At 56.1% G+C, this 11,824-nt stretch overlaps 6 protein-coding genes across 6 annotated transcripts; 3 read left to right on the forward strand and 3 right to left on the reverse strand.

The window, feature by feature from the left end:
* Positions 1–142: 142 nt before the first annotated feature.
* Positions 143–2,355, forward strand: F5144DRAFT_565871 (uncharacterized protein). Its single transcript, XM_066788527.1, has 3 exons — positions 143–501; positions 579–740; positions 793–2,355. The coding sequence occupies exons 1-3, from the start codon at positions 283–285 to the stop codon at positions 2,080–2,082; spliced, it is 1,671 nt and encodes a 556-aa protein (XP_066644240.1). The 5' UTR covers positions 143–282; the 3' UTR covers positions 2,083–2,355.
* Positions 2,265–3,276, reverse strand: F5144DRAFT_628057 (uncharacterized protein; the record flags this gene model as incomplete). Its single annotated transcript, XM_066792320.1, has 2 exons — positions 2,265–2,867; positions 2,945–3,276. 2 exons carry the CDS (start codon positions 3,274–3,276, stop codon positions 2,423–2,425), a joined length of 777 nt encoding a protein of 258 aa, XP_066644241.1. The 3' UTR covers positions 2,265–2,422.
* Positions 3,277–4,211: 935 nt separating this feature from the next.
* F5144DRAFT_628058 (uncharacterized protein) lies at positions 4,212–5,273 on the forward strand. Its single transcript, XM_066792321.1, has 2 exons — positions 4,212–4,554; positions 4,674–5,273. The coding sequence occupies exons 1-2, from the start codon at positions 4,319–4,321 to the stop codon at positions 4,864–4,866; spliced, it is 429 nt and encodes a 142-aa protein (XP_066644242.1). The 5' UTR covers positions 4,212–4,318; the 3' UTR covers positions 4,867–5,273.
* A 732-nt stretch (positions 5,274–6,005) lies between these two features.
* F5144DRAFT_619443 (uncharacterized protein) lies at positions 6,006–7,816 on the forward strand (the record flags this gene model as incomplete). The annotated part of the gene is made up of 5 exons (XM_066791969.1): positions 6,006–6,504; positions 6,558–6,966; positions 7,034–7,079; positions 7,131–7,725; positions 7,776–7,816. Exons 1-5 carry the CDS (start codon positions 6,405–6,407, stop codon positions 7,814–7,816), a joined length of 1,191 nt encoding a protein of 396 aa, XP_066644243.1. The 5' UTR covers positions 6,006–6,404.
* Positions 7,817–8,094: 278 nt separating this feature from the next.
* F5144DRAFT_600734 (uncharacterized protein) lies at positions 8,095–9,276 on the reverse strand (the record flags this gene model as incomplete). The annotated part of the gene is made up of 1 exon (XM_066791092.1): positions 8,095–9,276. One exon carries the CDS (start codon positions 9,274–9,276, stop codon positions 8,095–8,097), a length of 1,182 nt encoding a protein of 393 aa, XP_066644244.1.
* Positions 9,277–10,325: 1,049 nt separating this feature from the next.
* Positions 10,326–11,387, reverse strand: F5144DRAFT_486649 (uncharacterized protein; the record flags this gene model as incomplete). Its single annotated transcript, XM_066785561.1, has 1 exon — positions 10,326–11,387. One exon carries the CDS (start codon positions 11,385–11,387, stop codon positions 10,326–10,328), a length of 1,062 nt encoding a protein of 353 aa, XP_066644245.1.
* Positions 11,388–11,824: the final 437 nt, after the last annotated feature.

The following is an 11,824-nucleotide window of genomic DNA, read 5'->3' on the forward strand; positions in this document are numbered from 1 at the left end:
TGCTGGCCGTCCTTTTAGGTGCCAAAGGTCGACTTTTGTATGGTTGGCTGGGTTACATTGGGTTGGGTTGGGTGTTGGTGTGGGGGTACGTGGTCGAATGCTGTGTCTGTATTACTTGAAGTTGGAGGCCTTTTGACTCAATACATGTAGGTAGGCGACCCTGCTGCCACACACGCCGGCAACGCTCCCTCGCGAGAAGACCTCTCTTCATGTCCAATTTTCGACCTTTAATCGACGCTCCCACTGTCCAATATCGTCACATATTCTCTGGATTCTCAAACAATGTGGACACCACTAGGCAATGAGACAATGAAAGTGGCCACCTGGCGGCCCGAGCCAAACGGCCGCGGTACCTGGAGCATTCTATCCGGTTGCATCATTACTCTTACACTCTGTATTTGGACCGCACTTCATCTTAGCATCCCCGAGCACGGCAAAGTTGGTAAGCAGCTGTGGCGGAAGACAAAATGGCTAATGGTTGGCCTTCTTGCCCCCGAAATGGTATGCTATCCTCATTCATCTCGACATTGTCATTGTCGACTCCCAAATCCCTGAAAATAACCGCGAGGATAAAACAGATCGTTTTCGTTGCATTTGTCCAGGGCTTAAGTCAGAAAAAGCTGGGCAAAGGGATGAGACAGGCTTTGGGCGGCGCGCATTCGACCGAAAAGAAAAAGCCGCGCATGTGGGGGGATCTTGGAGTCCTGCTACGTCTCAGACCGCCACCTGTCGTAGACGACGTGAGTATGACCATCTGATGAAGTGAAAGACGACTGAAAAGTGCCTCCCAAGTGCATCGCCCTCGAAGAGGCCACCCCACAAAAGCGACATGTTTGGACCGCTACGCACAGCTTCTTTGCCCTCATGGGCGGGTTCGCCTTCGATGTTTCGCCAAGGCCCGAGCTAACACCACTCCCCCAAGGTCGCACAAGGCTTGTGCTGACCGTCAAAGGCCTGAAGTGGATCGCAAGGAACCGGCCAGATCTATTTCCCAACATCTCGGCTGAGCAAATTCAAGACAAGAGCAAGGCCAATCAGCTCGCCAAGGCCCTGGTTTGCATCCAGGCTACGTACTTCGGCTTTAACTTCATTACCCGCCTCTGTCTCGGTTTCGCAGTAACATTACTTGAGATCAACACTTTCGCTCACGCTGCCTGTGCCCTCCTCGTCTACCTGATCTGGTGGGACAAGCCGCTGGACATTGAGGTGCCAGTTCTCATCCCTATGGAAGACGATGGGGCCGCGTCCATTTGTGCGGCCATGTACCTGGGAAGCAACATCGGCCAAATTCAGCCCGCACGCGATTTTGTCGACCAAGGCATGAGTAGCAACGAGTCTAGTAACGAGTCTCAACCCCCAACGCACCGCCCTCTCCCGAGCTCCTCCCTCTTCGAGAGGATTTACGCTCACGTTTCTGCTAAGCCGATAGTATACGTGGAATTTAACACCAAACCCCACGAAGACACTTCGAGAGACGAACTCGTCACCCGATGCCGCTTTACCACCATCGCGGCCTGGACACAACTCGAGGTCCTACGGCAGCTACCGCGCGTCATCCCCCACGATCTCCTGGTTCTCCGACGATCCGCAGTCTCGACAGAGCACGGGAAAGATATATTAGCTGGGTCATCTTCCGCTGGTTATCAGACCAAGAAGTCAGGCTGGGTCGGTTACCGCGCGTCAAATTGGCCTGAGGCCAAGTCTACCGCCATCGCACTCCTGTTCATTGCGGCATCCACAATGTATGGCAGCTGGCACCTCATTGCGTGGAATGGGTCGTTTCATGGACACATCTCTGAGATCATCTGGCGACTGTCTGGGCTCGGTGTGGCCGTGCCTGGCCTGCTCATCTTGATCGTCTCTTGTGTTTCCCTTATGCTGGTTATCCTTTCGAAAGAGATGCTTTTTGGACTTATTGTGTTTACCATTCCTCTGGGTGTGTGCCTTGGGGGTGGCTTAGCGCTATTGTTGGTTTTCTCCCGTTTTTATCTCATAGTGGGAGCAATTATCGGCCTTCCCTACGCATCGGATTCCGCGTTTATGACGCCGGAATGGTCGCAGTACTTTCCCCATATCGGCTAGCTTTACGGGAGACTCCAAAGGATTCAGGGTCAACCAATGATTCCCCAACCCCTCTACATAGTATTGTTGTAAACATATAATACAAGAACTGCGAGAACAGCGGGAGCATATGCTCCCAACACTCCCCAAGAGCCATGGGAACCGAAAGCCCTAGGGAATAGGAATTATAAATGTATTGTCACCCGGTCTGAAAAAGGCTCTGGAGGTTTTCTAGTTAGCAGTCATGACCAAGATACAGTTTTTCACAAACTGAGGAACTCAGAGTTGGAGATATAGATATAACGGAGTCATGTAGCCTGGTCCCCGGGACCACATGCAGGCAAGCCCTACCCGCCGCTCTCTATTCCGCGGCAATCACACCCGTCTTTGTCCTCCCGTTCAACCGCAGTGCCCAAATCCGCAACGCCGTAATGACAACCATGAGATTCCACCGCTCTCCCAATTCCCCCGACCGACCCCGACCAAGCAACTCGAGAGTAAAGGCGTGCTTGAACTTGGGGAACAACCTCCTCCACGTCAAAAACGCGAGCACCTCGCCGCCGTCAGCACCTTCCGGCACATAACAGGACGAGCCCCCCTGACCCGCCGAATCCGCCCCAACATCACCACCCGTCGACAACGCAACCAGCCTAAACCCGCCCTCCTTCGCCTCCTCCTCCGTCCCCTTCCCCACCTTCCACCACCCAAACCTCTCCCTCCTCACCCCCTCCCCACCCCCCACCTCCACCTCCACCTCAAACACAAACACCACCCTCCCCCCCCTCACCAACGCCGGCATCTCCTCACTCACCAACCCCCAAACATCGGCGGCATGAGAATAACACTCCTGTTATTAAACCCCCAACTGCTCGCCGCGCGATACGAATCGTAGCACGCGGCCGCCAGCACGGGGGCTTTGCTATCCTTGCCGTTGTACAGGACCACGCCGGGGCGGGTGCCCAGGGGTGGCTTGCCGCTGTAGCCGGTGTGGACCTCGACGTGGCAGAGGCGGTGGTCTTCGGTGGCGCCGCAGGGGTTGAAGCTGCGGATTTTGCCCCATTGGCCGTAGGCGTTGAGGGTGGGGGGGAAGGAGGGGATCGGGAATTGTTGGGAGGGGGTGGTGGGGGGTGAGGGTTTGGGGGCTGAAAGGGATGAGGAGGAGGAGGAGGGGGGGAGGGGGGTTGAGGGTTTGGAAGGGGTTTGGGGGCCGTCCATGTTGTTGTCTGGTCGTTTCGTGTGGGGCTCTATCGGGGACTTTGGTGTGGGTGGGTGTGTTGTGTGTTGGTGAGTGAGAACGGGATGGTTCAGGGACTTGGGTTAAAATCCTGGCGGTTGTGACAACGGGGGCGATTGAAAGGAGAAACCTGTGGTGTTGCCGTACATATAGAGCAACCGATGTTGCACAATCCGGAGTTTGGTGTTAGGTTCTAGAATAGGAGAGTGCAAGCATGTAATAAGTCACAAGCCTGACCGCATGTTCTGCTGTGTAACCCACCACTACCTGCCTACTAACCCCAAAAGAGAGGAGATATCGTGGAGTCCGTGTTGATCTTCGGCTCCATTCGGGGACACTGCCCGAGGGCGCCATTTTTTCACCACCCTCCGGAAAGGCGTAGCCAATAATAGATGTGCAGCGCTTGCTCGGTAGGATTTCGATGACCCCAGGAACAGTGGGTTTGTTTCCCGGTCCACGGAGTCGATGGAGCCGGACGAACGGCTGCCTGGTAAGCCGGTTCCTCAGTCCGTCATCTCGGGCTTCTTTTCTCAGCCTGGACCCATCTATTCTGCGGATAGTTATAGATAGTCTGGTGTATGTGTATGTTGAAATGGCGGTAGTATCGCATCCAGGCTCTCAAGGCTGTGCGATAACCAAATTGTAACCAATATGGTACGTACAAGTAGATACAATAAGGTCATCTATCCCGGCCGCGTCTCGTTAAGGCCAGCGACGTTGCTAGGGCATCCCTCGTAGTGTGAAGCACCGTGCTACTTCGTCGATATATGGCACATTGTTCCCTCCCTTTGGGGAGGGGAATCCGTTACCAACTTCCCTTATGTCGCCAAAGTCAATGGGTTAGGTTAGTTTCAGAGGAGGGGTTGTTATGACCTCCAACTTGCGTCATACCCAGCCCAGTATTAATGAGGGGCGATATCAACCAGACATACTCTGTAGAGCCCATCCATCCACCGGTCAAATTCACTGTTTCCACACAATAAACACCAAACAAATCTACAGAAACAACAACCAACTTCCACAATGCTCCGAGTACCCCGCCTCGCCCCCGGCCGCCGCGCCCTGCTCCCACACCCGCACCTCCCCGTCCCCACCGCCGCCCCTCCCGCTACCGCGCGCTCGGTAACCTTTGTCACGGGCAAGAGCAGCACCACCCGCCCCGTCATCTTGACCAGCATGAGCGGCGGCATGCCCAAGCCCAACCCCTCCAGCTCGTCCCGTTTCTTTGCCAGGCCGCCGTCGTCGTGGGGGCCGAGCACGTACGTACCAGCCCCATACATACTTACCTTCTTGGGCCCCTTACGATTGTCGCCACTCCTTTCCCGGGCCGGAACATCCCCAACAATACAACATGAAGCACACACTAACGAGTGAATAGCATCTCAACCCTCGCCCTCGGCAGCATCCTGGGCGGCTCATGGTACATCTGGGAGGCCGGGCGCGACTACATGGTGGCGGCCGAGGCAGACCGGCTTGAACCACGGGTGCTCGGCACGCATCGCGAGGGGAAGGTTAACAAGGACTATCTGAGTTATGAGAAGTGGATCGAGAAGCACGGGCGGCATGGGTAAGGGAAGAAATGAGTATGGGCTTTTTCTGGTTATGCTGTGTGTGATTTGTTTAGTGACGGCTTGGGAGTTGGGGGACGTTGCGTGTGATTGTAAAAAGGATCTCAAAAGTGCGATGTGTGATGAAGCGGGGTGTGGCAGCGTTCCCGGGGATTTGGGGGTGGCTGCTTGGTCGGAGGACGGCTACATGTAGGATGGGGGTACTGGATTGGATGTTGGTTTGGTTCAACCAGGACCCAGGCTCTACCTTCGGTCGTGGAATTGTGCCCGATGGTTGGGGCCTTGGGCTTCTGTGGGGTTTCCTTTGGGAGCACTATGATTCTGTGAAAGATTGTGCGAGGATAGGGGTTTGTAATCAACAACAACCGTCTGTCAAGGCCGACCTCAAAATGGAATCTGTCCGCCATTGCCAATCAACCCGGTACAATCTAATACCTGTGAGCTTCTGGCATCATTTCCGGGCACCCCCTGCCTCGACCGCTGTTCGGTCCCGAACCTGATCGGATGATCCACCATGACTTTGACTCCATCAGCCCCTTTCCTATTGCTGAATCCCACGGTGGAGGGTATGTACATCCCTCGGCTTTTGAACGGTCGTAGTGGCCTAATACGACTTGCCGGCCGCAACTAAAATCCTTAAAAGAGCCTGTCTGCTCGAAGTTCACTCTATTTATGGTTCGGGTTAGCACGGGGCCATTCCAGTTTGGGGAGGACCAGTGCCCAATATGGGCTGACCGAGGGAATCCCATGAGAATCCGGGAGTGGCTGGATAACGGGCATGGACGAAGATCCTATGGTCTGCCGGGAGCTGCGGTATGGGCATGCTGTTTGGGGTTGCATTTAGAGGCTCGACGAACGTCATTTCAGTTCCGGGGGCGCCCTGCCTCTCGATACAACTACCGCCAATAGATGCCAACCTCTTGAAGGCGAGCAGGGGCCGAAACATTGATGGGCGTCCTGGTCCACGGCTGGCTCATTGCTACTCTACGACTCTTCTCATCGGCTCATCTAGCCTCACTAAGTCAAGTTGAGCGGCACCCAGTAGCGAGTGCCGAACTGCCCTTATTGGGCAGAGAATAAATGTCCGAAAGGCAAGGCGCCAACACATGGGCAAGTGTGCGCCGTCTAAAATAGGATAGTGCGTCATATAGGTCAGTGGAGGGTGTGGCTCATGTTGATATGCCGTCGAGGTTATTTCGGCTTCCTCCGTCAAAAAAGGACCGAGCCACAGTATTGTTTAGCTTTGGAAAGTCCCGACTGATCTCCATTGGGTCCAGCTTTATCCAAAGGAGGAAGCATCCATCTCTGAAGAGGGATGCGCACCAATCGGTTGAGTTGGCGGATAGCAGTTGCTCGCCCTGTCAAATAGAAGCCCCCCAGACTTGGCAGGAATATAAGGTTAAATTAACAGCAGACTCGGCAGTTTTACCACGGGGTATGACTGGGCACAGCATGGTCGCCTGCCATCCATACGCGCTCGGTTGCTCCGCTCGGCACTGCTGTCCCGGATATGCACGTCGTACCGGCAGCGCCGTCAAAACATGGGGGAATGGTTGGCAGCTAGATCCCCGCGAAGCATATATGAGCTGAGGACAAGGCCACTCCAAGCCTTGCTCGCTGTTTCCCACTTCCCTGTTGTTGGTTCAGACGTACTCAACTCATTCTCCATCTTGTTACGACTGCTTCTTTACAAGATCTTGGAGTCACAAAACAGCCGAAATCATTGATATCGCCCCCTAGGATGCATCTCAAGGCCTCGATCGCCGCCCTGGCGGCAGCCCAGCTTGCTGCGGCGCAGGAGCTGATGCGCTTCGGCTGCTCACAGCTGACCATTGACCGCATCGACCCCCTAGTGAACCCGGGCAGTCTCCCGTCGCCCCACGTGCACCAGGTCATCGGTGGCAACTCGTTCAACGTGTCCATGTCTCCGGACTCTCTTGACCCCCCGAAGGTCTCTACCTGCACCAGCTGCACGTACTCGGAAGATTTCTCCAACTACTGGACCGCCAATGTGTACTTCAAGGCCCGCAACGGCACGTACAAGCTGGTTCCGCAATTTGCCAACTTGGGCCTCGGCGTCAAGGGTGGTATGACGGTGTACTAGTACGTTGGTTGGGTTGCATCGTCGGGCTTTGTGAATTTACGGGCTGACGTTTGAACCCACCCGCAGCATCCGAGGATACCAAGCCAGTGCCCGGGTCACTGCTTTCCCTCCGGTACGTCCCGATAGTGCCCCCCCAAGAAAGAGCGAGTTCTTGGGCTAACAGGAACAGGGCTTCCGCATGCTGGTCGGCGACCCCAACAACCGCGAGGCCAACAGGGTCCCATCAGGTCTCTGCTTCCGTTGCGAATCCAACATGCAGCAGAGCCCCTTCGGTGGGGCGCCCTGCACGGGCTCCGACACCAAGGCGTTCCCCAAGTCGACCTGCGGCGGCGGCTGGCGCGTGACGGTGACCTTCCCCTCGTGCTGGGACGGCAAGAACACCGACAGCCCGGACCACAAGAGCCATCTCGCCTACCCGCAGAGCGGCAGCTTCGAGAGCGGCGGCCCTTGCCCGGCGAGCCACCCGGTCAAGGTCCCGCAGGTCATGTACGAGGTCATGTACGACACGCGCCAGTTCAACAACAAGGCCGAGTGGCCCGCCGACGGCTCGCAACCCTTCTACTGGAGCCACGGCGACAACACTGGGTATGGCATCCACGGAGATTACGTCTTTGGCTGGCAAGGCGACGCCCTCCAGAAGGCCATGGACGGAAAGTGCTCTGGTGATAGGTGCGCGCCGCTCAAGAGGCAGACTGATGCGCAGGCCATCGCTTGCACCAAGGGCCAGAGCGCGCGCGAGGATCTCGGCACCGATAAGTGTAAGTGCAGCTGTGGACAGTGGCGGAAGCAAATGCTAATACACCTCCAGGGCTCACCATCATGCCCGGGCAGTCGAACGTGCCCATGTAAATGCGGCACTCATGAGGTTTGGTCGAGGGCGAGTATGCTTGGTACGCTCTGGTGGCCAAAGACGGGTATGCTGGGGGTTCCCTAGGCTGTGTTGTCTCGTTCCGTCAAGACCTGTTCCGTTGTTCAGACTTTGGTCACATGTAGGAAAGGGTATATCTTTACGTTGACATGTACCTACCATTCTGTGCGATAGCCGTACCCTTGCACCCCCCACCTGATGCAACCCTCGGGGTGATATGTATCTACTGCGGAAAAGCCTAGGACAAGTCCTCACAAGTTCACACAACAAGAGTGTTGAAGTCCAACCCGGGACCCCTCTCCTCAGGAGACACCCGTCTCACCCAATACCCCATATCCAGCGGCTCTCTCCTGCGAACCGCGCCCACTGGCCTCCAAAACTGCACCCACTTGCCCTGATTCACCTCCACCCTCTCCGCCCCATCCCTCTCCTCCCCCATTACCCGATCAAACGCCGCATGCCCCAACGCCAACACACACTCGCCCAACTGCGCCCCAAACTCCCTCACCACCCCATCCATCGCCTCCAAAATACACTCCCTCACCTCCTCCGCATCCAACGGCGCCCGTTCCCCCCTCCCCCAATACACCTGCCCCCTCTCCATCGCCCCCTCCACCAACACCATCAACCCCACCAGCGCGGGAAACGCCCTCGGCAACCTCCCCAACAACACCCGATACGCCTCCAGCCCCGGCTCAATCGCCAAATGCTCGTCCGCATAATCCCACACACTCTCCTCCGTGACCCGATACACCAACCGCCTCACCGCCCCGGCCCTCTCCGCCGGCAACAGCCACCCCGTATACAGCACCACCGACCCCGTCCCCACATGAAACACATTCCCCCCATACAGCACATCCACCACCTCGCGATACATCAACCGACACGCCCCCAGCATCCCCAACACCTCCCGCCCTATCCCACACGGCACCTCCGGCAAAAACAAATGACACGCCGTCGGCGGCGGGCCGCCCCACCCACAACGGTCGGCCAGCGGCTGGGCGGCCGGGTGGCGGTGGCAGGCGGAAGCGCGCCAGTGCCAGCGGCGGGCGGAGTGCAGCGAGGCGCCGGCGGTGGAGTGCGGGGTGGAGGTTTCCGCCGCGGTGTAGCGCATGTCGAGGTGCAGTTCGCGGTGGGCGAGGAGGAGGAGGTAGATGTGGTGGCGCAGTTCGGGGGGCAGGCGGAAGAAGGGGGAGGTGGGTTGGTGGTGGTGTGGGTGGGGGGTGGTGGGGGGAGGGGTGAGTGGGCGGCGGGGGTGGGGGAGGGTGGGCAGGTCGGCGAGGGCGTGGGAGGGGGGGAAGGGCGGGTGGAAGGGGGGGGGTGGGGTTTCGTGGTCGGTTTTGTTGTTGGGGTTGTTGGTGTTGTTGTTGTTGTTGTTGTTGTCATGTTGGCGGCGGGTGAGGGAGAGTTTGCCGTTTAGGGCGCGGCGAATGAAACTCATGATGGTTGCTTGATGATGGGGGTGCTGAATGGTTTGTTGGATTGAGACGTGACTCGTGAGATGGGAGCGAGTAGAGTCGTGGGAGGGGGGATAAATTGCTGGAATAAGGTGAGATGGAAAGTTCGATGTACAACCCTGGAAATTGAGAATCCAGGATCCTGCGTGACCGACATGAAACGGACGCTGAGAAACTCACTCCCTTGGGTCACGTGAAAGGCATCCTAATGACCAAACACCATCACCTACAGTGACCTACCCTACTTAAGCTGTGCCTCCGGTCGGGAAGCATTTGGAGACTCAGGTAGGTAACAAGATTTAGATAGGTAGGCACATGCACCTTAATAAGACGAAACCAAACTCCTCTTTAAAAGCAAAGTTTTTTCTTTTTCTTTTTCGACTTGAACCAAAACGTACCTACCTATCCAAATCATCAAATAATAAGCCAAAAACGACGACAACAAAACGGCAGAACCATTGATCCAAATCAATTTCCATCCAAATAAACTTCCATCCAATAAACTTCCAACGAGGAGAAACAAACCAGCAATGGTCCAATGGATCCAACCTCTACATGTGGTCAGGATCGGAAATCTCCAACATCAAGGCCAATACGTTGCGCACGAACACTGCCATGTGCTCATTGTCCTCGACACTGTACTGGCCGAACAGTTCATGACCAGAAAGTTGCACGGATTGAGATCCTCATGCGTCGCATCCCTTGGCACAGGCTGAGGGGGAGGATCGCAAGGCTGAGTGGGCGCCCTGCTTGTGCTCTGCGGCCGTCCCTGACGGGCGGCGGACGCCGTGGACAGGCTCCGGTCGTTGGTGCTTGTCGCCTTGGACTTTTTCAATCCCCGACCACGAGTCGGCGAGGGTTCCTTGGAAGGTGGCGTCACTGGGCGGGTCGCTCCGTGGAGGTAGTTTTCATACTCCGTGCCCCACTCGGCAATGGTGATGTAGAGGTAACGGTAGTCGAGAGAAATGAGCAGGTGCCTATGTCAGATCAGTGTGTCAGTACCCGCCAGGCTCAACTCGGTGCTTGATAAAACTTACCGGAATCGATCCCCTTTGCTCGTGAGCCAGATCCCCTCCTTCCTCTTGTCCCGCGTCCTCTCCCTCAAACTTGACGAGATCCATGCTACTATCTGGCACGCTTCCTGCCACTCAAGTCTATCCAAGTTGCTTAAGCGGTCATATGGCTTCACTTCCACGATTGCGAGAGTCTGCCCGGTGCCTCCGGCCGGGCCCCCGTTGCGAAGGATGCCGTCTGTTCGAGCTTCGCACACGGGGTCATCGGCCCGCCCCAGCTGGAAGCGCGCGCGTTTCGGCAGCCACTTCAGGCTTTCGCAACCCTTGACGCTCCCGATCCCAGAACAGAGGGTTATGGTAACCAAAAGGCCCACGAGCGCCAAGTTGACAATCTCCTCGTCTTCGGATCGGCCGTTGTCCAACTTTATGCTCTCCGGGCTGATGACTTCCAGTTCCTTGGTACGGGGCGGTCCTCCATCGTCTCCAGTATCCCCGATGTCCTGGGACCCCGGGGTTTCGGGATCCTGTTGGGGGCTTGCCGGGAGTTGAGGCGATGATCCCCTGATATTGGGACTTTGCAGATCGGAGGCCAGAGCCGCTTCTCTTTGCTCCTGGAGTCTCGGAGACATGCGGATGATCTTGGGCGTGTCTCCTCCTACCGCATGACCCTCGTCGTTGATATATCGAGTTTGTTCGAGGTTCCATTTCACGTTAAGGAATGGGCCCAGGGCAGTATTGGCAGTGTCACCGATCCGAAATCTGGATGAGGAGGTACGAACAAAAGCCTGAAGGTTCTGCCGAAAGAGTTGGTTTTCGTCGGCGTTCGGGTCATCGCATAGCCCGGCAAGCTTCTCCGCCTCGTCAACGAATTCCTCCCGCACATAGTCGCGGATGTGAAAGTTGGTCACAGTTTGGGACTTCCAGATGGCCTTAAGGTAGATGAAGTCGGTTTCATTGAATTTGGAAGCAGAACGGACCTTGTACGTCGTGATATTGAGGCGTGTAGGGTCGGGGTCGATGGTTTGAGCTTTCTTCCACCACTCCGGGGCGGTTGACGGGTTAGTGCTCTCGTCCTGACGCATTCTCGTTCGACCAGGTGGGAACTCGATACCGGCGTGGAGCAAGAGATCTTGGTTACGTCTTGAGCGTTGCGTTGTTGAGTGTTAGCCTGAAGGTCGCAAGAACCCCCTCAACAGGGGCTTGAAGACCTAGAAAGGCTGTTTTGAGCATCTCATTCAGACGATATGGTCTCTCTCAAAGGGAAGTTCTGAAAGAGCCCCTTGAGCATCGCATTAAGGCGGTAAGCCCTCCCTGAAGGGGAAGTGTTGGAAGAGTTCTTTGAGCATCGCATTAAGACGATAAGGCCTCCCCGAAGGGAAAGTGCTGGAAGAGCTCTTTGAGCATCGCATTAAGACAGTTACTGTCATGCTTGAAATACACCACCTTATTCTTAAGGTAAGTAAGCGTTATCGCGGTAGATTTTACTCATCTGGATATGGATATTACCCTCAATTGGTAG

The sequence above is a fragment of the Chaetomium tenue genome (genome assembly GCF_020726465.1).
Source record: "Chaetomium tenue strain MPI-SDFR-AT-0079 chromosome Unknown F5144scaffold_3, whole genome shotgun sequence".
NCBI lineage: Eukaryota > Fungi > Ascomycota > Sordariomycetes > Sordariales > Chaetomiaceae > Chaetomium > Chaetomium tenue.

Bases quoted from the DNA above. Each gene is read 5' to 3' on its own strand.
- F5144DRAFT_565871 (XM_066788527.1), top strand. From the start codon at position 283: ATGTGGACACCACTAGGCAATGAGACAATGAAAGTGGCCACCTGGCGG. The intron at 502-578 runs GTATGCTATCCT...AGGATAAAACAG, and splicing joins GCCTTCTTGCCCCCGAAATG to ATCGTTTTCGTTGCATTTGT. The intron at 741-792 runs GTGAGTATGACC...GTGCCTCCCAAG, and splicing joins CGCCACCTGTCGTAGACGAC to TGCATCGCCCTCGAAGAGGC.
- F5144DRAFT_628058 (XM_066792321.1), top strand. From the start codon at position 4,319: ATGCTCCGAGTACCCCGCCTCGCCCCCGGCCGCCGCGCCCTGCTCCCA. The intron at 4,555-4,673 runs GTACGTACCAGC...ACGAGTGAATAG, and splicing joins TCGTCGTGGGGGCCGAGCAC to CATCTCAACCCTCGCCCTCG.